Below are 27,175 nucleotides of genomic sequence, written 5' to 3' on the forward strand. Positions count from 1 at the left end.
CATTAGCCAACTCACTCAACTTGTCCAAATCACCCTGAAGCCCCTCTGCATCCTCAACTCTCTCCCAACTTCCTCATCTGCAAATTTGGAGGTATTACATTTAGTTTTCTCATTTAAATCAATATATATTGTGAATATCTGGGGTCCCATCACTGATCCCTGCAGTACCCCACTAGTCACTGCCTGCCATTTGGGAAAAGACCCACTTTTCCCTATTCCCTGTCTGCCAACCAATTTTCTATCCATTACAATACACTTACACCTGCACCCCCCATCCCCCAATCCCATGTGCTTTAATTTTACACACTAATCTCTTATGTGGGACTTTGTCAACAGCCTTCTGAAAGTCCAAATAAACCACATCCACTGGCTCCCTCATCAACTCTACTAGTTACATCCTCAAAGAATTCTAGTAGATTTGTCGAGCATGATTTCATTGGACTTGGGCTAGTAATCGAGAAAGTGATTTCAGATCTCCCTACATCTCTATTCAGAATTTTTATTTTTTTTTTTAAAAAAAATCAGTGTGACCATAAAACTACCCAATTCAAGTTTGGAAACCCAACTAGTTTGCTAATCCCTTTTGAAGTCCGACCTATCTGTACAATTGACCGTCCTCTAATTGTTCAGCAAGCAAGGCAGTTTCATCACCCTACTAAGAGTAATGCAACTAAATGCCCATTATGGAGACTCCTAGATGGGGAACTTTTTTATTTCATGCAAGGAGTCACTGGCAAGGCCAGCATTTGTTGCCCTGCCTTTTCCTAATTTCCCTGATGCTGAGCTGCCTTGAATTACTGCAGTCTGTGGCATAGGTACAGAATGCTGTGAGGAGGGAGTTCCAGGACTTTGACCAAGTGACCATGAAGGAACAAGACCGGTCAGAGTTTGTGATGAGATTTGGAGGGCAACTTGCAGGTGGTCCCATGCTGTGCCAGTAGTGGAGGCAGTAAATGTTAAGGTGTTGGCACACCAATCAAGTACACTGCATTGTCCTTGATGGTGTTTAACTTGAGTTGGAGCTGCACCCATCCAGGCAAGTGGAGTGTTCAATCACACTCCTGACTTGTGCCTTTTGTAGATTGAGGACTGGCTTAAGTGTCAAGTGAATTACTTGCTGCAGAATTCCCAGCCTCTGACCTGCTCTTGTAGCCACAGTATTTATATGGTTGGTCCAGTTTCTAGTCTGTGGGTAACCCCCAGGATGATGGGGCATTCAACAATAGTACTGCTGTTGAATGAAATGGTTAGGTTCTTGTTTGAGATGGTCATTACCTGCCACTTGTGTGGCAAGTAACATTTATGCCACATCAGCCCAAGCCTAGATAGACTGCTTCAGTATCTGAGGAGTTGCAAATGGTACTGAACATTGTGCAAACATCCCCACTTCTGACCTTATGTTGGAGGGAAGGCCATTGAAGCAGCTGAAAATGGTTGGGCTTGGGACACTACCTGAGGAACTCTTGCAGTGATGTCTAGGAGCTGAGATGATTGACCACCAACAACCACAACATCTTTCATTGTGCTAGGTATGATTCCAACCAGTTGTTTTCCACCTAATAACCCATTATCTCTAGTTTTGCTGGGGCTCCTTTGTGCCACTCCTTCAAATGCTGCCTTAATGTCCAGGGCAGTTACACTCCAACTTTAGAATTCAGCTGATACATACTTGGATTAAGGCTAATGAGATCTGGAGAAAAGTGCCCCTTGCAGAACCCAAACTGAACATCAGAAATTATTGCTGTTTGAAAGCACTGACAACTGCTTCTACCACTTTGCTAAGTGAGTAGACTGGGGCAGTGATTAGCTTTGCCCTTCCAGCTTTGCCCTTTCCATTCACCTCCCAAAGGCAGGGAGTGGAAAAACAATTCAATAATGCCTTTAACATAGTAAAACATCCTAACCTAATCCTTTACGATCCCCAATTGAAATTGTCATTGGGCCCTTTTTTTTTTTTTCAATTCTGTAAAATAACTTTCTGGAGAATTTCCTGAATGAGCTGTAATCAATCCTAATGTGGAATTTGTCCTTTTTTTTTTTTTTTCCTCAGGCTGAGGCACTAGTTGTGGATCTGAAGGATCTCTTCCAATTGATATACAACTTGAAAAAGAAGGAGGAAGCAGAGAATCGGACACAAGTAAGGAAATGAGCAGTGGGCTGTCCTGAACAGAAATGTAACAAAATACAGAATGATCTTCAGTGAGAATGTGGAACTTGTCTGCTGTATGGGAGTGGCTGAAACATAATTCAGATTTGATCCATGAGAATGGAGGATTATAGGGGCAGGGTGGAAAGTGGAGGTACAACACCTGTTGGTACTCCAGATTTTAGGTCATCTAATTTTATAGCTGTTTAGTCACATGTTGACCCACTTCAGATCATCTACCTTGTGAATTAGTGGGGCACAAAACCATGCACTCCATCTGTGGCCCTATTCAGAATTATATTTAAGGAGGAAGGAGTTGAAAGGTGCAAACTTTCAAATGTTGAACACTCCTGTAATTTATCCAAACTACTGAATTTGGAAAAGGCTGCATTAGTGCATAATCTTTTAGTTTCAGGAATCTAGCTTGTCTTGAAATCTTAGTTCCTGGTTTGAGTGAGGTTAGGAAGCCTCTTGCTTTTGAGGGTTAATAAAATGACTTGATGCTGGGCTCTGACCTGTAGCAAGAGATGCAACCTGTGGGGAAAAATGAAGTTGAGGCCTTGAGAGTTTTAGTTTAGGCAGCATCACTGCACTTCTAGCCTGAGATTGAAGCTAATTTGGGGTCCATAGATCCATAACTGTACAGCACAGAAGCAGGCCCTTCAGCCCACTGCATCCATGCCGACCATAATGCCTATCCATACTAATCCCACCTGCCTGCATTAATTCCATATTCCTCTATGCCTTGCTCATTCAAGTACCTGTCCAGATGCCTCTTAGATATCACTACTGTCTGTGCCTCCACCACCTCGGGCAGCTCATTCCAGATACCCACTATTTGTGTGAAAGGGTCCTGAGCAGATGTTTTTGAAAAACTCTAAATTTGACAGGAATTGGGTTTCCCTCAATGCAGGAATGGACAATTGTGCCACAGTTGTGTATATGAAGTATAGTGCAAAGAGGGGATTTGGCCCAACTGGTTCATGCTTTCACCCCATTGTGTTCTACCAGCATTTCTGTTCCTTTACACCCTCATGTCCATCTAGCAGGCCCTTTTTTTTAAATGCGTCTAATTTGTTTCATTACTTATGGTTCATTCCCCTGACCACTCATTGGATTTATTGGTAACTTTTTAAAAATTTGACCCAAATCTGAATCCTCAGTGGAAACATCAACTCTACATTTACCCTATCAAACCCTTTAGAATTATATTCTCTTTTCTAAGACCCAGCCTGTCAAGTCTTTGCTGACAAGCCTGTATGCTGATTTTTTTTTTTTTATTATTCTAGGTCATTTCAGTGCCAAATGAGTCACTTTTTTAACCAATCTACCCCTCAAGTGGGAATCTCATTATGGCTTCATCTACAGTCTAGCCCTTGTCCTCAGTTACTTTGACCTGTAGGAGGAACTTAAGTTGGTCAATCACTTCCTTTGCCTCAACTTGCTTGCAGTTCTTAAAATAAGCCATTTTTAATCTTTTTCATGGGATGTGGGTGTCACTGGCAAGGCCAGAATTTGTTGCCCATGACAACTGAGGCATGCTGGTCAGTTAAGAGCCACATTACTGTGGGTCTGGAGTCCCATCTGCAAGACCAAGTAAGGATGGCATATGTCCTTTCCCTAAAGGGTATTGGTGAACCAGGTGGTTTTTGACTAGTTTCAGTAAAATTGAAAATATTTGCATTTTTATTTGACTTCAATTCTACCAGTTGCCATGGTGGGATTTGAACCTATCCCCAGGGCATTGGGATGGGTCTTAATCACTAGCTCAGGTACATTACCTCTGTACCACTGACTTCTTCCCTTTACCTTGAGCCTGTTCTGCTATTCAATTAGTTCATGGCTAACCAGCATCTGCCTGCTTTATATTTTATCCTCTTGCCTAACAAATCTGATCTTTTGAAAGCCACAAATCACTTGGGGGTGGGGGGTGGACAGAGTTCCCGATTTACTACCCTTGTATGGAAAAAGTACTGTCTGATTTCACTTGTAAAAAGCCTAGCTCTAAGATTGTCCTCTGTTTGCCCCCCCCCCCCACCCCCACTTTAGAGGCAAGTGGTCTAATTAAAGTTGAATGCAAGCTGAGTTTATGCAACCTATCCTCTAATGTAACTTTTTTGGAATGGGTTTTGATTTGCTATTCTATCAATACACTAACTAAACCCTCTCTGCCTTTTGCAGGATGATGGCAAACCCACTGAGGTAAGATGGCTATCAAATAGTGCTACCCAGTTAATATTGCAAGGCTTCCTTTTGGAAATAAATATTGGGGGGGCAGTTTAGCTCCTATTACTAAAATAGTGACCTGGAGTGGGTTTATATACCATTCCTGATCATTTGCTTCCACATTGAGCTGTGTCCAGCAAAATGGATTCTTGGACCTGAATTACAGCACTAACTTCTCATTGAGCAAGAGCATTTTATTTATATATAAACATGTTAAATTTCTTGGGGCAGTCCATGTGTGGGAATTCCTGTAATCCCACCATGACTAGGCTTCACTCATTTTCAGGCTTAATTTCACTTAAGATTCTCATACTTTTAAATTTTTCACCAGCTCCAGTGTTTAAGATTGTGCCTAATGCTCCTTATTTTATTCCTCAGAATGGTAGTCCATTGCTGAATTTTGATGACCAGGTATCTCAAGTTAAAAATGTAAGTGAGATATTTTGGGGTGGCTGTACATGGGAGTCAAATGCTTAATTGGTTGAAATTTCAACCAAAGAATCTGACCTTTAGGAATCATTTGAGTTGGGGCCTAAAATCCCCAAAAATCTCTACTAGTCTGTGTCTATAATGAGATTATTGCAACCATAGGTGGTAAAAACACTGGATGGAATTTTTGCATCAAACTTTCTAAACTAGGCAGCTGTTCCTGAGGAGGAAATTGTTGATCCAATTTATGAAAATTCCAATGTACTCAACCAGCAGTTCTTTGGATTGGCCCATTGAGAATCTCACTTACCTGCCTTTCACAACCAGGATGTCCCACATGCTTTACAGCCAACAAACTACATCTGAAGTGTAGCTACACCTTTTTTAATGTAGGAAATGCTGCCCCAATAAAATAGCCCTTGCTGAAAGTGAGATGCAGCAGGCTGGTGCTAAGGCTGTAATCATTGACCAGGGCTAATCCTTTTACTTGTCTCTATAGCTGCCCATCTAGTTCTGTCAACATTAATAGGTTAGGTAGATTTGAAAGAACTTGTATTATGCTTTTGGATCTCCCAAAGCACTCCACAGCCAATGAACTATTCCCAAATTTAATCACTAGGAAATGCAGCAGCCAGTTTGCCCTCAATTATATGATTACTGCTAGTGATTTGAGGGATCAATATTAGCCAGGACACCAGGGCATCTCCCCTGCTTCAGTGACATCTTTCATGGTCACTTAAATGGCAGACATTTCTGTTTAACGTAGTCTGAGACTGCACCTCCCTGATACCATCCTGCATTTATGCTCTAGTTTGAGCCAGGTTGCCTGTTCAAATCTAATGGTCAGTGAAAGATTTGGGAAGCAAAGGAATAAGAGTTCTGTAGAAGCATGAGAATAGTTCTATATTGTGTAGAGAATATATTTCAACATTGGGCTCAATATGTTTCCATATAGAATAGAAATGCTATTCTATATAGGTTCTGAAGCTAGCATTAAAATTTGACTTGATCCCTTCAAGAGGAGAAAATAGAATCTCAACATTTTTTTTCCTTTTTTAAACAGGGTATTGATCAGATGCAGCTGTTTGGAGACATGTCAACACCCCCTGATATCCACTCCCCAGTGGTAAGAAATTCTGAACAAACTGAATACTGAACCTTTACTGTCCATTTCTTCTATCAAAATGGAAATTGTCAGCATGACTGTTCCTAACCCTTTATTTTTGAGATGCTGCTTAAACCTGCAAACTAAGTTTGAAGATTTCCCCACTTGGACTGGACTAATCAGTGGCAAATTGATTACTTTTCCCAATTTGGTTTCCATTGGAGTCAATTATTTTCTACCTGATCTTGCTCATGGGTATAATTCAAATGCCAATGATTTGACTTCAGGACATCAAATGTGAATAGGCTTAAAGTTTTAATTGGAAAACTTATTGGAAGCACTTGTGCAAATTTGTCTCCCTGGAATTTTTTTACAAACGTAACAGCTGGCCAGCAACACCCTTTTCCATTTTCTAATAACTCTCAACTGGACACTTGCACTTATTTGGTTACTTTTCTAGTTCTTGTGTAATCTGCTGACTATCATGGGAGCTAGTTAACAGTCCCTCTAGGAAGTAGTATAGTAACTAGCTGTATTGACTTCCTGAACTATATATTCAAAGGTTGTGACTATCTAAAAATCAACATTTCAGGGTATTGCCCCCTCTTCTAATTATACCCCAGTGATTACACATGAGCTTTCTTGTTGGCTCTTGCCCAGACCAACTTGTGGGAATCACTTTATAACTAGAGAAATAACTTCCCTGCCCTCTGGCTGTTTCAACTTTTAGTCTGTACTTGCTTTCCAAATGGAGCAAGCAGTGGTCTGAAGACATTTCAACTCTTCTAGTTCTTTCAGCATATTGAGGAAATGGTGCCTTGTCCACAAACCTTCAAGATGAGACATTGTGATCTTTGTGGCTGATAGGCTGAAGTATTGAGTGTAATCCTGAGCACCCTATTACAGCAGATATTTTGGATCTGCAGTGTTCATTGAAGATATGCCAGGAATTTGTTTTTAGTTTTTTTTACTCCAATCTGAGGTTTGAGGGTGAGGTTGCCACTAGACCAATCAGTAATTAGGAGAATGTGCTCTGGGTTGTTGCCTAAATAGCTGGACTATTTTTCAATCCAAAGGACCTGGTTAAGAATTAGATATTTAGTTTTTTTTTTTGTGGGTATATCTATTTGTAAATTTGCAGTAGCAAGGCACCACAAATAGTAAATGAATTCTCCAGTAAACACTGGCCAAGGCATCAGGCAAACACTTTTTTTTTTAATAGGGCCATTAAATCTTGTATTCTGTTGACTAGACAGATGGGACATGATTTGGCATGTGCTGACAACACAGCACTTCCATTTGTAAGCTGAGGAACTGTTGCATTTCCTGCTTTTTGGTTTCATTTCAGATTTAAAGACTGTTAAGCCTTCAAAGGGATAGTAAGGGTATTCCAGTGGCTATGGAAGTTCTGATGAGTCACAAACCTGAAACATTAACTGTCTCCACAGATGCTTCCAGTGTTTTGTTTTTTCAGATTTCCAGCATCTGCAACTTTTTTGCTTTTTTAGATAATCATGGACCTGATTTTTTTTCCCTGCCTGTTTCCATATCCCTGGATTCTATCAATCTCCAACCTATATACTGAACAGCTGCATACAGAATTGCAAAAGGTTCACAACTGTAAAGAAATGTTTAGCTCTAAATGACTGACTCTCTTCCTAGTTCTCTGCTTTCCAGCCAGGAAGACAACCTCAGCATTTCCACTTTTATTGCAATTTATACTGATGCAATAAAATTTATTTTCAAAGAAATCCAAATCGTACAGCTGTTGGTATAATGTTTCCTCTGCACCTAAATGATCAGTTTAAAATTGTGTGCAATTGCAGGGATTAACTTTTTTGATCTGGCACCAGGATTAATGCACATCAAATCAAATGTGGGTGTGGTGTAAACTGACATGACATCTGAATTTCCCCCTCACATGGGAAATCTATTTTGTGCCAAGATTGCACCATTTTCAGTCACAGATGCAGGACATTTCCACCATAGCTTGTATTCAAGTTGAATATTTGTAAAAAATTTTTGTATTTATGTAAGACCATCTATTCAGGAAAGCTAAGGATTGTCTTGCATTCCCATCTTTCCCTGAAATTTACTGGAATGATTCTTAGACATTTTTAATAGCTTATTGGTCCTGTGATTCTTAAATATTTGGTTTTTTTCCCCTTCCTATCAATAATTAGGAAACTGAAGGTTCTTCTGGTTACTTGCTGGACTTGTCCTCCCCTGAAATGGACCCCTTGAACACCTGTGTGAAAAGTGATCCTTTTTGCAATGAGACTACTTCCTCACTCAACTACTTTCCTGCACCTGATCCCAATCCTTTCAAGAATGATCCTTTTTCTGAACTTAACCAATCAGCACCTTCTCAAGTTGATTCTGTAAAACCTTCTGATCAGAAAGATGGAGCTGTTCATCCTTTCCTAGGCGATCAATCTGTCAATGGCACACAGAGTGGAGATTGCATTAGTCATGGCTTTGACCAACTTTCTAGCCTGGTTGTCACAGGCCCAAAAGTTGACTCTTCATCCTGGGCACTGAATGGATTACTAGGGCAAGACACAACTGATCCAGTTAGCAAATCAGCACCCAACCCTTTTGCTGAAATCTCAGGTGACCCACTTCCAGCACACAATGGGTTAAAACCAGACACTCCAAGTGCTGCAAACAAGCAAATGGATTCCCTCCTGATGCAGACCCTTGACTCCATTACATTGTCCCCTCCGCCACAGAGCACAAAAGGAGGACGAGGCAGGCGGAACATTCAGGTGAAAGAAATGATCTCTTATTTCAAAATTACTAACCACCTCAATACTAGTAGTACTAGCTTTCAGTGACAATACTGTGGTCCTAATACAACTGCTTTGACTTCCAGGCTATAGATTTCAGATTCCCTTTCCCTTCAACCTTGAATTTGGGAGGAGCAGAAGTTGTTGCAATGTAAAGTTAGAAATGCAGAAATCTGCACCAGATGAGACTGTCAAATTCAGCATGTGATATAGCATTTGATTTGTTAATCTTTCCAAATTCTTTCAAGATTCCTGTTGGATCCTCTCTTTATGATCCGGGTTGAATTTGGAGCAGATTTATTCTAGAATTTTACCTCTTCAATCTGACATGAAGCACCAACTCTTGGTGTTAATGGGAGAACGTTATGGTTTTGGGTTTTTAGTTTCCCTATCAAAGAGCAAAAGCTCACCAAGTGAATCTGGGTGATCTAAGGAGACAATAGTTGAGATCTGGCACAGGCTACTTGCTCTATACTAGAGGTACAAATCCAGACCAACCAACACTTTGATATATTTCTAAATAGTGTGTTTTGGTTACAATCTATTAATTTTTTTTTTTTTAGTTGGCAAGTGACAACTCTGGATCCAGTCAATTTGCTTCAGTGACAGCTCAGCCTCCAGCACTACCTAGTCATGGTTATCCTCTAGAAGTATTCAATGTGCCAGCTTCTTCACGGGTCAGCCCAGGTAAGATCTTTTTGTGTTCTAGAAGTAATCAAACTGCATAGGTGCAATATTCAAACTATTTTACTTCAATGGTGTTGAGTTGGCTTGAGTCAGTGAATTTGCAGAATAATTTGAGAATTTTGGTCTTTATACTGCAGTATTTGCCTGGTTTATGTAGCTTTTGCCCCTTCCTATTTACATGCAGTTAATGTAAACCATACAATAGTGTTTTTTTTTTTAAATTTGAACCCGCCCAACAATGCATCTAATTCCTTTTCAGACAAGATGCTGGTCAGTGTTAGAACCCAGAGATGCAGCTGGATTAACTGATTTTTAACCCAAAATTTACTTGTGGTGGTTGTTTTTGTTTTCACTTGGGTTCACAAATGTTCAGGTGAATAAACTTAACACTTCAAATTTCAAAAACAATCTCTCTCCCTTCAGTCCATTCTTTCATAGAATCCTAGCACCTTACAGCACAGGAGGCCCTTTAGCCCATGTCTGTATCCGCTAACAAGTCATCCAGCCTAATTCCACTTCCCAGCTCCTGGTTTGTTGCCTTGCAAGTTATAGCATTTCCAAGTACTTTGTTTAAATGTTGAGGGCTTCTGTCTCTGCCACCCTTTCAAGCAGAGTTCTAGATCCCACCATCCTTTTTTAGGGGGAATCATTCCCCTCCAATCTCAAATCCAGACTACCCCTTGGTTGAGGAGTCTAATCTAATTTCTCTGGATGCTGCATTTATACACTTCAATTGGGTCTTCCTCTGCCTCTTATTGTGAAGAAAACAACCTTGGCCTATCCAATCTTTCCTCCTAACTAAAATTTCAGTTTAGGCAACATCCTTGTAAATCTCTGTACACTCTTGTACAATCACTTTTTTTCCTTAGTGTGGTGACCAGAACTGCACTCAGTACCCCAGCTGTGGCCCAACTAGTGTTTTTGTTTCCAGCAAAAATTCCAGCTTTGATTAGCTGATTCATAAAATGAGTCCTGTATACTGCCTTGGCCACTTTTTATCTACCTGTCTGTCACCTTTTTCATGCATCTGGATATGCACTCAAAGGTCCCTTGGTTTCTTGACATTTCTCAATATCCTGCCATTTATTGTGTATTCCTTGTTTTTACTACACACTGTTCAACCCACCTGACTTAACTCATTCATTGCTGTCTTCCTGCAGTCTGCAACTCTATCAACCACAGGCAATTTTTATACTGTACCCCAACCCTTGCCTGCCATGTCACAGCTGCACACTATTGAGGGTCTTTGGGGAAAGTCTAGAAGATTTTACTAATTCAATCTCTGTATTGCAGTTGATCTAGGCAATCCCACCAGGGAAATCCTGATCCAAACTTTTTTTTACATGCTTGCTTTAGCTACCCCACAAATCCATTTATAATGGGAGGGGAAGAGAAATCAGCTGTAAGCTACTATGTGCTTTTTAAATCTTTCTAGGTTTGCCTGGACCTTCTCAAGCTACACCATGGGGACAGCAACCTCCAGTACATACTCCACCTGGTTCAATGCCTCCAAGGCCAATGCTGGGCCCACAACCTCCCTTTGGACAACCCAATGTCTTTGGTAGTCAACCTGCTGCAGTCTGGAGCCAACCAGCCCCATTTGGAGCTGCACCTGCATCCTCCACTTGGGGGCAACCAACTTTAGCACCACCCAGTGTCTGGGGTCAGCCAGTTCAAGTCTACCCTTTTGGATCCAATCCATTTGCACCTTCACTTCCAATAGTGCAGTCCATTGCAGGTTTGACATCTGCTGTGGCATTGTCTCCACCTCCACCACCACCAAGACCTGCCCCTCAAGCCAGCCCACAGGACACAGTAAAGCCACAAAGCAATGCTTTCACCGCCTTGGACCCACTGGGAGACAAAGAGAAGAAGAGTGTCAAAGAGTTGTTTAAAGACTTCCAGATTGCCAAGCCCCCAGCTATTCCTGCTCGGAGGAGTGAGCAATCTACAGTCCCTGGCACATCTGGAGCTTTTGGCCAATATTTCACTAGTAAAGTGGGTGTTGCCCAAGAAATGGCTGATCATGATGACTTTGACATCAATCAAATCTCTCCTGTTGTGACAAATGGTAATCTTCAGTAACACTTTTGTTTTGAGGCTTTAATCTAGGGTTGACAGGAATTGCTTACCCTGGGGGTTTATGTACTTTCTCTGGGGTGGTGCTTCTAGCTCAATTCTAGCTACCATTTATCTAGATGTTTTAATGTTTTGTTTCTCACTTCCTGTCTGCTTGTAATGCTGAGGGAAATCAAATATACGCTTAACATTCTCTACTTGTAACTGTAGAAATCTAATGGCAAGTTAAATGTTACTCCAAATAGGTCCTGGGATGTGATGGTAACTCTGGCTAGTTATTTCCTTGGTCATAATCTTCAAGTGCAGTTGCCCTGTGCTGGGGGGTTCTGCTTACTTTCTGGAGTAGATTTGTGGAAAGTCTTTGGGAGGGGAAAAATGGTAAAGACCAGGTAGTTGAAGGGCAATAGCATGGTGGCTTTTTTTTTGAAATCAAAGGGCAAGAGAAGCAGTAATTGAGGGCTGGCTGTTCCGTTCTGGAAATACAGCTAGAGATTAACTCTACAGGTGGAATGAGTGTTCAAGAATTTGCTTCAAATCCTTAGCTTTGCAAGATGCACAAGAGGGAATTTGGGTTGTAGGCTTCTATGTTTACTGACAGCTTCTCAAACTGCAAGTATCAATGGAAGCTGGGCTAAGTGCTTACCTGGAGGGATCTAAAGTTTTTAATCCACTTGAGGCTGTGGGATCAGCCAAAATCTGGGCTTGCTTTGCATGCTATTAATCAAATTTTAACTTTTTTTTTTAATATAGAAGTCCCAACAGCACTTCCTATACAAAGTGCACCAATGCAGAATGTGTTTCCAACTGTTGGTGATCCATTTGTTGCTCCTCCAACACCTGTGAGTATGAGCTGTAGATATTGGCTTGTGCTATTCTGCAAATATCTTGAATGATTGGATTAACTGGTATTCACTCAATAGAAGCACATGGCAGAGTCTGTATTTGTCTGTTCCTTTAAAAATGTCCAGCTTTCCTCAAGTGAGATTCTCATTCTAGCCAGTGGCTTGATTTTAAGTCTTGAGGCTCATCTTGTCTGGCTGAAATCCCAGCAACTCCATCTAACCTAATGTACCATGTCTAGCTAAAGCCACTTGCTGGCCACTGTCTGAAGCTGAACCAGATTCGGAAACTTTGTCCTATTTGACCCAAGCTCAGTGTCCAATTGCACAAAGACTGCCTACTTTCACCTCATCTCCCATCTCTGCCCCTGTCTCAACCCATCTGCTGAAACTGTCAAAGCTGTTGGGTCTAGGCTCAATCATTCCAGTGATCTGGCCAGCCTTGTGTGCATGCTTGAGCTTATCCAAAACACTCCAATCCTGTTCACACTGCACCTGTGTTCACTAGCCCATATGGGCTCTGTGGCAGTAGCAGTTTTAAATTCTCCATTTCAAATTTCCTCTTGGCTTATCCCTATCTCCTAGCCTCCTGCAATCCAATTCTGGCCTCTTGCTGTGCCTCCAGCAGCCTAAGCATAAATTCCCTCTGCTACTCCCTAAATCCAGTTATTGGGTGGAATTTGCACCCACCCCACCCCCATCAGACTGAGACTGAAAATCTGGCCATCTGCCTGTGATTAACCTGTGGCAATTGTTGTAAATCACTTGCTGTACTTGGCTCAAACCAGCAAGGCACAACTGCCTGGAAACCACTGTGGTCACTTCCACTTGTAACATTAACTCTGCAATAAAACAGACACTACCTTAATCATACAAAAGTACAACACAGGCCGTTTTAACTGATGAAATCACAAAGAGCAATCTGTTTAGTCCCACTTCCTCTATATATCCTTAAAATTCTTTGTTTCATGGGATGAGTGCTCGCAAGGCCAGTGTTTTGTTGCCCATCTTTCTTTGCCCTTGAAGGTAGTGAGCTGCTGCAGTCCATTGTATAGATATACCTACTGTGTTCGACTTTTCTGTAGCAGTTTGATGCAACTGGGGTGGCTTGCCATTTGAGCAATTGAGTCAATAATATTGCTGTGGTGTCATGTATTTGAACTTGTCTCCAGAACATTGGAGTTTCTAGATTACTTGTCCAGTAACATCTCTACACCATTCCCTATAGTGTTACAGCCAAAAGTACTGCAGTTCTAGACTATAGTAAAACCAATGAACACAGCCATGATCAGTTTGATTGAGAGCCTGGCTATGAACATGGGCCTATGACATTGTTTCCAAAACAATTAAGCTACAATACCAATCTTTCCAGCAGTCATATTGGATTTGGGTGGTCTTGATATAACTACTATTTTTTTTTTTTTAGGTTGTCCCTGCTCAACAATCATCTGATCCATTTGGTGATCCCTTTGGAAACCCATTTGCGTAACATTCTTGTCTGTTTGTAAGTATATCTAACTCTCCACCTAAATGTAACATTGGTTGCTGAAAGGGTATGTCTAACTGCATATCAATCAAACTCTTGTAACATGACCCAAGTGTTCCTAATAGCCCTAGTGAGGCACAAGACTAATACTCCATAGCAACAAGTGCTTAGCAATAACTAGTCAAACACAATCTCAGCCTTCTTTCTAAGCTAGTAATACCTGACTGTTGCAGATTTTAATGACTACTTTCAGTGACAACGAAGGCACTGCAGCCACTGTCCAAAACTAATGGCTGCAAAGTTGGGTTTTCTGTACTGCCAAGAAACTGGCAATTCTACAACAGCAATATGTGAAATCTGAATGACATCCCTTTTGTGATGGAGGAGGAACATCTTAATCCATCTGGGCACCAGTCTACAGCACAACTGGAATAGTGCATTTAGGTCTGGGGTAAAGGAAGCCGCTTTTATCTAATGGCTGGAGTTTTATGCTGCCCCAGCGGATCAGATGGTGGCAGTGTAAAATTGAGCGGCAGGCCTGACCACCTCAATTCCACCTCCGACCAAGTTTAAGAGTGGGGGGGAGGGTGGTAAGAAGTGGCCTGCCCAAGGCCAATTAAGACCCTTAAGTGGCTACTTAAGGGCCCTCACCCATCTCATGGGTTATTTTATTTCCCATGGCAAGCAGGTGTGTTGTGGGCATGAAAGGCTGCCCAGCCATAGCTGCTGGCCTTTCCACACCCCAGAAGGGGCCCTGACAATTGGGCACAAGGTACCCAATTGAGGACTGCCCCACCTCCCCACTGCTCCCATGGTGCTGCTGAGACTAAGCTGCTGGCCCACTAGCAGGCAGCTCAGGAGGGACCTCCCTCAAGTGGGTGGAAGTCCCGCCTCAGGCCAATTAAAGCCTGGGGATTTTTTTTTAAATAAAATTTTAAAAAAAAAACAGATCCCAGGCTGGGCGGAAGCAGGTTCGGCAGTCATTTACATCTGAGTCCAGCTCCCATCTGCCCACTCTAAAATTCTGGCCAATAAAAGTGCTTGAAATTTCAAGTCATTTATTGCACAGAAGGAAACCATTTGGCCCATCAAGTCCATGCCACTCCAAGCTATGCACTCTGTCCCACTCCCTGGCTTAATCCCTGTAGCCCTTCAAGTCTCTCCCTCTCTCCCTTTTTCTCTTTTTTTTTTTCTCTTTTTTTTTTTTCTTTGCCATCTGACTTCCTCCTGAAGCCATTGTTTGTTTTCACCACCCTTGTGGACAGTGAGTTCCAAGTAATTACCACCCCTGCATCTTTTTGCCCCAACCTTTCAATCTGTCCCCTAGTCCTTGTACCATTATTTAATGAGCAGTTTTTCCTTGTGTAACCTGTCAATTATGTACACTTCTATTAAATCTCCCCTCATTCTCTCAAACCCAGCTTTTCCAACCTAAGCTTGTAACTAAAATCTGTATCCCTGGAACCATTCACCACTCCCTTTATTTTGGCATCAAATTCACAAATCTCAACCTTGGACTTCTCAAAGGAAATTCAGACTTGTGCAAAGGCTCTGACCAATCTTGAACAGTGAAGGTATTCAGGTGAGAGCCTCAAACTCCATTCCAGTGGGTACAGACAATATTTACAGCTGGGGATATGTAGATGGTTGTCATACTAGTGGAGTCATTGAGCTTTGTGGTACCTGACAATGTAAGTTTAAGAAATTAACCTTTCCTTCTCCCCTCAGGCATCCCAAATTTGATCCTTTGGATTTTCTGACCACTGAATAAACAGCCTTTGCACACAGAACAGAAGGTGAATCTAGTTTCCTGCAGAACAAATGATGGAAGTGACTTCTTACCTGAAGGTTTTCTGGCTTGCTGTGGATTAGCATTGACTGTGGTTTATTAGTGACCATGAAGAAAAATCTGTGCAACCAAATCTACTTTTTATTAAAAGGTGCATGTATTTGATTTGCAAGCCAGCAAACTTTTTTTTTGCTTTGGCAAATTTGAAGCCAATTCAAATGATCTGAGTAATGGGTTTGTTGGGAAGAGTTTAATTCCTGTTGCCAGTCAGACTATTGTAATGGTCCTGCATTTTGACTGCACCTTTTGATTCTGTGGACTTGGTTTGTTTTGGCTTTGTAAGTGAGGTGCCTGATGGGGTTAGTCAATTATCTGTGGAACTTCAGTGCCTTAAGCAGTATCTGTCACACCTACATCAGGAGTCCTAGTTCAGGTTGAAGGAAACCCAACATTGGGTAAAGACTCCAATTGTAAATGTCAAACAATTGACTTCTCACCCGGATGGTGATTGGCAATACATGTTGCCATGGATATTTAGCATGCAGTCTCTGGAATGGCTGTTTGGGAGTATCTTCAAATGTGCCAACACATTCTAGAATTGCAAAACTTGAACAATTGGAAACTTGGGGGAGAAAACACAACCTTTTGAAACCAAGAAATGCTAATTTTGCACATTTTGTATTTTAAACTTTTTTTTCAAAAGGAAGATTTGGCAGTGAGGTAATGAACATTTCTAAGACAAATTAATTCCTTTTTTTATAAATGGGAATGTTCTAAATACTTGGCTTTGTATCCTCACTACTATCATAACTGGGATAAACCTTATTGGCTCTTGCAAAGTCATCTCTAACACATTTCTGTTTATTACTTCAGTGGGAGTAATATTGCTGATGTACCAGTTAAATATCCTTCCAAATACACTTACATCTCACATGGCAATCAGCCACTTGGGATGTAGCCTGACTGCACTAAATGTGTTTTTAAATGTTTTATATAATTCACACTTGAGCATGCCCAACACAACTATACTGTGGCTTTGGTAGCTCTTACAATAGTCTAGTCCTTGCACCTTGTGAACTTTAAACCCAAGCATACACCTCACTCTGGCCTGACCATTCACCTAAATGGGAGGTAGCACCATCATCCCTACCTGTAGATGGGCATTGATGCATTGCAAATGTATTGTCCCCCACTTCAATAAACATAGATCTCCCAGTTACAGTCAGTCCACCTGTTTGTTTAAAGGTGCAGACTTGTTACTGATTTCATGATCATCTCAATTGTTTGAACAACCCCTTTCCTTGTCAATGAATTCACCAGCAAAACATTCTGGCAGCCAGTGCAGGCCCTCTAGCTAATCTTGCCAGCCCCCTTGGTCTGTGCCTGTCCAAATATCTTTAGCTCAATAAACTGGAAATGTAGATTGTTTATATATAGCTGTAACTATTATAAATGTAATCTCTGTACTGTGGTCTTTTAATAAAAGTATTAATGCATCATTCAAACTTTTTCATTCAATACCAATTACTTACAGTCCCTTTTGACATTATCAGTATCAGTCTCTGAATTTGCTTGGTTCAGCACTTTTTCATATTCATTCATGGGATGTGGGCATCACTGGCTATGCCAGCATTTATTACCCATCCCTAATTGCCCTTAAGGTGGTGAGCTGCTGCCTTGAACCACTGCAGTCCATGTGGGGTAGGTACACTAACAATGCTGTTCGATGCCAGGTGGTCTATCCAGTTTCAGTTTTATTGACTTTGTAGCGGTTAGGTAGAACGGAGTGGCTTGCCAGGCCATTTCAGAGGGCATGTAAGTTGACCACATTGCTGTGGGTCTGGAGTCACATGTAGACCAGGCCAGGTAAGGACAGCAGATTTCCTTCCCTAAAGGGGCATTAGTGAACCAGATGGGTTTTTACAACAATCGACAATGGTTTCATGGCCATCATTAGACTACTTTTTTTTTTTTAATTCCAGATTTATTAAATTCAAATTCCACCTTCTGCTGTGGTGGGATTCAAACCCATGTCCTCAAATACCCTGGGTTACTAGTCCAGTGATGCCACTGCCTACCCTATAAGACCAGTGGCCCAGTATCAGAACTGGAAAAGGTTGAGGTAATGATTTAAGCAAATAGATGTGGGGGAAAGATTCCATGACCAAAAAGAATGGTAATGGGACAAGTAAAACCAGGTGGGTCTGGGAGGTGCAAATGGCAGAAGTAGCAATTCCTAGCAGTTGCTAACTGGGTGAGTTCAATTTCAGACCATACACACTGATCCAATCTGGAAGGCTGTAAAATGCCTAATTGCAAGCTTGAGTAACAGCATCCATTGAGTCATTATTATCAGTGCAGGAGGCATTGCCACTTGGGGCAATTAGGGATGGGCAATAAATGCTGGCCTAGCCAGTGGTGCCCACATCCAATGAATGAATAAAGTGAGCTGGAAAATTAAAATGGCAAGCACTGGAAGTGCTCACTCCCACTGAAGTACTAAACAGGTTTTCAGACAAAGCAGAGGAAACTGCACAAACATCAAACACTAATAGTACGAGTAAATCACTTTCACCTGAATTTAATGCTGAAATTTGAAGTGATTCATTTTGGTAAGGTATAATAGGTACAATTCTAGAGGGGACAGGACTAGAATGACCAGGGATTAAAGGTTTACAAATCATTCTAGGTGGCAGGGCAGTTTTGTTTTATTTATGGAATATGGGTGTTGCTCATATTGCTCATCCCTATTGAGCCTTTTAAAAAGGCACATGGGCTCCTAGGCTTTATAAATCACTAAGAGTACAAACACCAGGACATGTGTAAAACACTGGCTTGGCTGCAACAGGAGTGTTGTCCAAATCCATGCACTTTAGGAAGGATTTGAAGGCATTGGGGACAGATCAGAAAAGATGAGTGCTTCTAAGGATGAAGGGTTTTGGTTATGGGGGTAGGTTGGAGAAGCTGGGGTCCTTGGATTGAAAATTCAAAAGCATTTTCAAAATCACAAGGTCTCTGGACAGATCACCAGTAACTCCCTTTAGCAGAAGACCGATTTAAGGTGATTTGCAAAAACCAAAGACATGAGAACTTTTTAAAATGAGTGGTTATGATCTGGAATGCAGTGAGCAGTGGAGGCCTGTTTGATCATCCCTTTCAAAAGGGAACTCTGATAGCTGAATTTGCAAGGCTATGGAGAATAAGCAGGTGAGTGGGACTAGCTCAGCTGGCACAGAATGGGCTGAATAATAGCCTCTTGGGCTGAATAATAGCCTCTTGGGCTGTAGTCATTCGATAGCCTGGCAGTAGTATTTGGGTCCATGGGTGGTGTGAAAGGGCAAGTGTTCTGATCTCCTGTACTTGATTGGAGGGGAGATGTGACTGAAGCTTTTACAGCAAACAGCCCCTTCAGAATGCTGGCAGGCGATTCTGTGGCATTGCAATGGAGATGGTGGAAATGATGGATCATCCACCAAATGTGGAGATTGGAGGGGTGGATATTCTGCCCCTCCCTTCCTACTCTACCAGTGTCCAAACCACTTTCTAAGTAAGTGGCAACAAAACAATTCAGTGTACTGTATTCACTACTCACAATGCAGTCTCCTACATTCAAATGCCAAATAGATTGGGAAAATTGCTCGTGAACTGAAGGTGTTTAATGTGACTGAGCTGCCAGTCACTTACTACTTTAATTCTCTCCCACTCCTGCCTGTCTTCAGCCTTGTATGTGAAACAAGGAGCAGTAACTTGTCTTTCTGATTTCTGGTACTTTACAGCCTTCTGGATTAGAATTTAATCATTTACTGATGTTTAATCTGCCATGTCCTTTTTCAAAGCTAATGTGTAAATGGGCAAATCTTCACTTGCTGCTAATTGAGGCACGTTTCTCTTGGCAGCTGCTTGTAAATCCTACAGGCCTCTTTTTTGAGACATGCTTCAGATGGGTGCATTCCAATTTTTAGGCCCTTCAGTTGAAGTTTTTTTTGTAACACCAGTTACAAACCCATCTGTAGTGATTTGCTGTGTGATGCACAAGGGCTGTCTGGCTGTCCCATGGCATTTCATACCCTCTAGATTTGAGGGGTGGGGTTAATAAAACTAAATGTAACAGTTCATCCACTAACCCAGACTGGTATCTAACCAGGAATCAATATTTCCAATATTGGGAGTACTGTGGCTAGAATCTCCTCATCCCCTTTCTCTGTTCCTATTCTCCACCCCCCTCACCCCCAAACATACCCCTTACCCTAGCCTGAACTGCTCAAGGTCAGACTTTTCAAATATTGTAGCTAGGTTGACTGACGAGTCAAACATTGAAAGCAAGGCTTTAATAGGTAAACCTTTTTCAGTAAATATTTAACCTGATTTGTTTCTGGGAAGATTAAAATCTCAATCTGAATTTGCATTAAAAAGCAAAGTTGTTGAACTATGGAACTAGCAATTGGATTAGCTTTTTTGAGGGCAGAGTAGTTACAGCACAAGAGGCTGTTCAGGCCATGTTTACAAGCAAGTGATTTAGTAACTGCCCATGTATTGTGTGGGGCAAAGGCCCTCCATCTCTGTTTTGAGATATTATTCCAGCTCTCGCTCTCTGCTTTTCCATGTAGCCCTGTAAATTTTTTTTCAAAAACTATCCAATTCTCTTTTTGAAGGCCTCAATTGAATGTGCCTCCACTATATTCCGTGCATTCCACATCTAACCACTCACTGTAAAGGTTTTCCTCATGTCTCCTTTTTTGCTGCTTTTGCCAATCACCTTTTTTTAAAAGAAAGTGTCCTTTTTGGTTCTGAATCCTTCTGCCAATGGGAACAGTTTCTCCCTATCTACCTAGTCTGGACACCCTGATTTTTGATACTTCAATCAAATCTTTTAAACTACTGTTCAATCTATCCATGTGTGTTTCCAGGGATGAGGAATTTATTAATCTTTTCTGCACCCTCTCTAATGCCTTCACCTCAGTGTGATGTCCAGAATTGGGCAAAAGTAATGGCTCAGAAAGAATTATATTTTATATCTATTTAATTTCCCATCTTTTCACAGCTACTACCATGAATAAATTCTTGTCTAGCAGCTCAGCAGTGACAATGGGTTTGAATCAATTCACTCCATTCAGTTGAGGTCGAGTCAGTGTTTTATACAGGTTTATTGTAACTTCTTTGCTTTTGTACTGCGTCCCTACTTATAAAACCCAGGATCCTGTGTGCTTTAACTGCTTTCTCAACCTGTCCTGCCACCTTCAATGATATGTACACATACCCCTGGTCCCTCTGCTCCTGCACCCCTCTTTAGAATTTTGCCCTTTGTTTTTATATTGCCTCTCCTTGTTCCTGCCAAAATGAACTGCTTCACCATTCTCTGCATTAACTTCATCTTCCACGTGGCCACCCATTCCACTAACCTGTTTATCCTCTTGAAGTCTCACTATCCTCAGTTCACAATACTTCAGAGTTGCCATGTGCAAATTTTGGAATTCTGCTCTGCTCGGTCATTCATATAGATAAAAGCAGGGGCCCTAACACTGACCCCTGGGATATCCCACAAAATCAGTATACACCCCACCACATCAACTGCATAACTCATCAATCCTCTTCCCTCATGGGGAAAAAAAAACTTGATGTCTTTAACAAATCTTTGCTGACTTCCCTTAATTAATTCACATTTGTCCCAGTGACAATTTTGTCCTGAATTATTTCTGGAAGCTTTCCTACTGCTGGAATTAAATTGACTGGGCTGTAGTTGCTGGGCTCATCCTTATAACCCTTGTTCAGAAAAAGTGTTAACATTTGCAATTCTCCAGCCCTCTGGTACCACCCTACCTGCACCCCTCCCACCCAATGTAAGAGATTATGGCCAATGTCTCTAATTTCCACCCTTCATTCTGTATCCTGAGATGCATCTCATCTGGTCCTGGTGACTTATCAACTTTAAGTACAGCCAGCCTTTCTAATACCTCGATCAATTTTTAGCCCATTCAGTGTCTCAACTACCTCCTCTTTCACTTTGATTTGGGCAGCAAAGTACTCAGTTTGTACCTCAGCCATGCCCTTGTCTCCATATGTGTAAATCCCCCTTTAAATCTCTAATGGGCCCCACTCTTTTTTTTTAAACCACCCTTTTTACTATTTGATTAGAGAAGACTTGAATTCCTTTTTGTTAACTGCCAGTCTCTTGTATGCTCCATTTTTTTCCTCTTCCCCTCTGAACCTTCTATATTCAGCCTGTACATATGAACCATTTTTTCTGCTTCATCTTACACTGTCATCCAGGGACTTCTGGCTCTTTGTCCTACCTTTTCCCCCTCATGGAAATGTACCTCAACTGTACTGGAACTATTTCCTCTTTAAAAGTAACATTATAGATCCAACAATGCCTCTTTGCTTCTCCTTGCCTGACCTGAATATTTCCAACACTTTCCTTAAGAACAGTTAACATGTCAGGTCTGTGATCTTTCATCAGAACTGGCAAAGGTTAGAAAGGAATTAGGTTTTAGGCAAGTGAAGGGGGTGGGGGTTGGTGGGGAAGAGAACAAAAGGGAAGGTGTGTGATAGGGCAGGAGAGATTTAAGTAGCAAAGCTGTCATGGGTCAAAGGCAGTGTTGATGCTAGTGATGAAAGACAAAGCATTAGTCGAGAGAGAGTTAATGGCAGAGTAATGAGTCCACATAGAACTGGAAACACTGATGGGAGCAGGATAGTCAAAGATTCACTTTCTACCCCCCACCCCCACAAATAAAAACAGGATAGCAGGGTTGATGGAGCTGGAAGAGGAGGTTGAGGGGTGTGCAGTGATTGCAGTTTGCTGGGTCCTAGAGGGAGATGTCTACCATGACTAGCTATTTCACCCGGCCCAGAACCAAATCAGAAGGTGTAGCCTCTGCTTTAAATGGGGTAAATCCAAAATTAATCTCTAGAGCCTATTTGAGTAAGTAGTCACTCTATAAAACAGGCTCTTCTGAAGCTGATGAACATAGCTTTGATTATTTCAGATAGAAATTCAACTTACTGTTACGACCGACCACCCCAGTCAAAGCATCCGATTGAAGAAAATATGATTCCAATTATGGTGGGAGAAACACATTGTTAATTCAATTCCGTCTTTCCAGATCACCTAACATATTTTAAACTTTCCAAATTAGAGACCCAGCCAAATTGTACCCCCGAATGAGGCTAAGCAAACCAGGTATCCTTAGATCAATAAATTAGCTGTTTAATTAGAAAAACGAAATTCTTAAACACTATTGATGTAAACAACAATTCAAATGTCTTGAAGACACGCCACATAGGATTAGTAATCAACTCCATCACATCATATGATTATCAGATGGTCGAGCTAGGTTGACCTTGACCTTTTGAGGGGGTGTGAGGTAGCATTGTTTGAGGGCAAGGAATGTGACAGCTGAATAGATGGTCTATCACTTATAAATTGTTTAAATTTACAGCACAGAAGGAGGCTGTTTGTCCTGTCATGCCTGTGCTACCACTGAAAGAGGTCATGCTTAATCCTAGATCCCCACTTTTTTTCTATAACACGAAGTTCCTCATCCTCCAGTACATGTCCAACTCCCTTTTAAAATGATTTGAGTATTGTTGAAAAAGTGGCATGCTTTGAAGCTTTTTGTCTTGCATTCATCAGGACGGACACTAGAATGCCAAATTCCAAACATAACTTATACTGCATGCGAAAAGGGTACTGATTGGCAGGTCAACTCTGGCAGAGGTATGTTCATGGAGAATGTACCAGGGAACCGTTGTCCCCCACCATGCTTTGTTTAATTCAAAAAACACAACACCTGGACATGTTCCTTTTCCTTAAAATAAAAGCTAAATACTGCAGGTGCTGGAAATACTCAGTAGGTCTGGCAGCAGCTGTGGAGAGTTAAGTTCTGATGAAAGGTCACTGACCTGGAAACATTAACCCTGTTTCTCTCTCCACAGATGCAGCCAGACCTGCTGAGTATTTCCAGCACTTTTTGTTTTTTTCCTCCCCCCCCACCCCCTTGTCTTTGCTTTTATATTCTATTTCTGTATAAACTAAGTAACTTATCTTTGAGATCCTTACACTTGAGGTGGAGGGAGTGGTCAGGGGAGTGAAGAAAAATCTTGGGATTATCTTCCATTTTCCAGAATGATTTAGGAGTAACGGATGATTTTGGCAGAGTAGCAGAGCCTTCGAGATTCCATTTCTTTCATTTCTGATGTTTTCTTAGCCTTTTCTGTGCACTGATTGCTGTTGATGGTTTGCAATGACTTGAGGCTCTAAGTTTCAAAGAATTTTTTCATACTTTGAGCCTCTACCTGAAATGTTCCCACCCCTTAAATTGTAATTGACCACTTAATCCATTTTTCTTGTGTTACAATCCAGTTACGGACCATTTTTCTTTTGAAAAGAGAAAGTTGAATTCCCAGTTAAGAATTATGCTCTATTTCACATTTTAAATAAAATTTTACAAGAGGTAAAGCAAAAGTTACTAACATTACAATTTGGAAACGCATTTTAAACTTAAAAGCTTAACCGAACAAGATGTATACTTTAAACTCAATCTCAAGAGAACCCTCCTGTTTGACTGTTCTTTCACCCCAAGACTTCCCCTCTATGCTACAGGATCTTGGCAGTTTGGTTTACTTCCCCTGGGACCAATTCAAATTGTATCACATTTCTTAGGAATTCACTTCAATTTCCTAAATTTCTCAGCGGTCTTCTGAGGTATAACATCTCCCAAATTTGGACTTCCCAGCTTGAGTGCAGGCCTGCCTCAAAACAGCGATGCCCCTGGTTCCTGATGGCCTCTCTGCTCCTGAGCCCAGCTGCTTCTAAGCCAACAGCTTTCCAAAAGGCAACTCCTTGTCTGTCAGCAAGCACACAGGTCAAACAAAAAACACCTGACCAAAGATATCTCCTTGCATCATCTAACTGCAAAGCAGTGTGGTACATGTGGGATGTCCTAGATAGCAATATAAACAAATTTCCAACTCTAAATCATCTTTATTCATACAATTTCCCAGAACAATTTAAACCCCTGATTGAGGCAGCTGCAGGCACTGTCTTCATAGAGGTTCCCATTGTTTAGGGTCTTTGCACTTCCCATGACCTTCCTAAATAAACATGGGCCACCCTTTGATTTGTAACTCCCTTAGGTTTGGTTGCCAAATTCTCAAACTAGGTGTTTTCATTTGTCTTGTATTTAAAAAAAAATGAATTCCTAAATTAAAAGTTGCCTCTAGAAAGCTAATACAAGCCATGAACCAAGTGATTATAGCACTTGCTACAAATAAGCAGTGAGTGGTTTGGATCAGGAATGCTCTACCTGACCGTGTGATAGAGGCAGATTCAATCAGGGCTTCCAAAAGAGGATTGGGTATTTATTTGAAGAGGAAAAATTTACAGGGTGGCAGGGAAAAGGCAGGGGCGTGGGACTACCTGAGTTGCTCTTGCAGAGAGCTGGCACAGACACGACCAGCCTAATGGCGTGATGTTAGACTCCTTAGATTTCCCTCACAATCTACATCTCAGATTATGATAACCAAGGGAAAACAACTTGCATTTTATACAGTACCAATACACACCAAGGCACCTCACTGTGGTATTACCAAACAAAGTTTGACATCGAACCACATTAGGCGATATTAGGATAGGACATAGTCATGTGACTACATGCCAGTCTCTCACTGCAAATGTAGCAAGAGACAAGACCTGTAAATAGATAGCTCTACTGTATATAGTTGGCTGTTTTATAAACCTGTTTGAGATCTTCAACTATCTCAACTCCATGCATCTCCTTTATATTGTATCAGACAACATAAAAGCTTCTTGTTTCAGAAGATTCTCAATCTAAGTTCAGCAAGTACAGTGCGATGCCATCAGTATTGGAGAAGCTGGGAAGCAATACCCAATTTCAGGGTTAAATCCCGTTCAGTTGACAAAGAATGTGTGCTGTATAAACCAAAGACCGCTATGCAGCGAGTTGTGTAAGTTTTAAAAATTGAAACCATGTTGAAAGGTGTAGCAGCAGGCAATGCTCAGCTAGGGCAGGTGAGTTACGGGAGCATGATCAGTCGGATTGATTGCAAGCAAGGGAAATTGGAAGTGGCGTTGAAACCAGGCCCAAAAGGGTCAAGAAAATTGATGGCGAAAACGAAAGTGAGAGTCTGGAAAAGTCTGCGTCGCCATTACGGGCTGGTGTAATCCCCCCACAACTGAACTTTGTGGGCGGAGTCGGGAAAAAGTGCACAAAAGCGACAACTGCACCACCCATCTTCATTAGTGCTTCAGCAATAAGACAAGCTGAGGAACTGCAGCGTCTACAGTGACTGTAGCATTCAGGCCCTGAGCAGCAGAACAACAGAGACATTGTTTCAAAACATAGAATGCAGCAGGGAAGTCCTGAATGACTGGAAATGTGACTGCAACATTTCCGAGCATCAATTGGAAAGCAGCCGATTTATTATCAGAGCTCAGGCTGTTCGAACAGAGCTTTGGTTCGTTGACCTGGGAGTCTCTGAGCCAGATAAGCAGGCTATCAAAATCCTTATTGGAGTTGGAAACAAAGGCCTACACTGGCTAAATATATCTGGGCTCACAGAAGAGGACCAAAGGAATCCAAAAATATCTGGACAATGCTCGAAGACCAGTTAAGAGTCCAAATTAATTTTCACATCCATAGATTCAAGTTTCTGGCATTTTGTCAGCAATCCCATGAGTCCATTGACCACTTTAATAGTAGGTGCAGGGAAAAGGGTGCATACTGCGACTTTTCAGACACCGAGCTAGCAGAAAGAATCGCCGAGGTGGTGATTGCATCCACAACAATCGATGCATTTCAGAAAGGCCTGCCAGATAAACCCAAAGGTTGCAGTAGTGATGAACCACTTAAGGACGGACGCAAATACGAAGCCATCATTGCGGCTGACAGAGTCTCCAAGGTCGGTGTACCACCTTGACGGTGAGCACCTTGAGGGCGGCACAGTGGCGCAGTGGTTAGCACCGCAGCCTCACAGCTCCAGTGACCCGGGTTCAATTCTGGGTACTGCCTGTGTGGAGTTTGCAAGTTCTCCCTGTGTTTGCGTGGGTGCTCCGGTTTCCTCCCACATGCCAAAGACTTGCAGGTTGGTAGGTAAATTGGCCATTATAAATTGCCCCTAGTATAGGTAGGTGGTAGGGAAATATAGGGACAGGTGGGGATGTGGTAGGAATATGGAATTAGTGTAGGATTAGTATAAATGGGTGGTTGATGGTCGGCACAGACTCGGTGGGCCGAAGGGCCTGTTTCAGTGCTGTATCTCTAAACTAAACTAAACTAAACACTGACGAGACTATCCAAGCTTGGGAAGCTGTGAAAGAGATGTGGGCTTCTCCGTGCACCAAACATTCTTTAAGTTCTGCAAAGCATGCAGCATGAAGAGTCACTGGCCGAGACAATGCCAAAGACTGAAGGAGCTGCAAGAAGTTGTGCATAGATTCCATTGGACCACAAACAGTACATTCAGCAATAAAACCAGAGCAGATTCAGCAGGAAAAGCATACAGAGGTAGCAGACAGTAGCAATAAGAGAAAGTCGATGCAAGATGAGGTGAGCACACTTTCCATACCGTCCATATCACAG

At 41.7% G+C, this 27,175-nt stretch overlaps 1 protein-coding gene across 3 annotated transcripts in view; it reads left to right on the forward strand.

Moving 5' to 3' along the window:
• Positions 1–17,080, forward strand: part of dab2 (DAB adaptor protein 2) — a 45,187-nt gene extending 28,107 nt beyond the window's left edge. For 2 of the 3 annotated variants that reach the window (XM_068029122.1, XM_068029121.1), the window contains exons 6-15: positions 2,051–2,137; positions 4,328–4,348; positions 4,751–4,801; positions 5,865–5,927; positions 8,090–8,674; positions 9,259–9,382; positions 10,818–11,453; positions 12,212–12,300; positions 13,727–13,804; positions 15,515–17,080. In XM_068029122.1, the coding sequence (XP_067885223.1) occupies positions 2,051–2,137; positions 4,328–4,348; positions 4,751–4,801; positions 5,865–5,927; positions 8,090–8,674; positions 9,259–9,382; positions 10,818–11,453; positions 12,212–12,300; positions 13,727–13,789 (1,719 nt within the window). In that variant the 3' untranslated portion in view covers positions 13,790–13,804; positions 15,515–17,080. The remainder of the gene's footprint in view (positions 1–2,050; positions 2,138–4,327; positions 4,349–4,750; positions 4,802–5,864; positions 5,928–8,089; positions 8,675–9,258; positions 9,383–10,817; positions 11,454–12,211; positions 12,301–13,726; positions 13,805–15,514) is intronic. The other variant, XM_068029123.1, reaches the window with a different exon arrangement.
• Positions 17,081–27,175: the final 10,095 nt, after the last annotated feature.

Source organism: Heterodontus francisci, chromosome 4 (genome assembly GCF_036365525.1).
Source record: "Heterodontus francisci isolate sHetFra1 chromosome 4, sHetFra1.hap1, whole genome shotgun sequence".
Taxonomy (NCBI): domain Eukaryota; kingdom Metazoa; phylum Chordata; class Chondrichthyes; order Heterodontiformes; family Heterodontidae; genus Heterodontus; species Heterodontus francisci.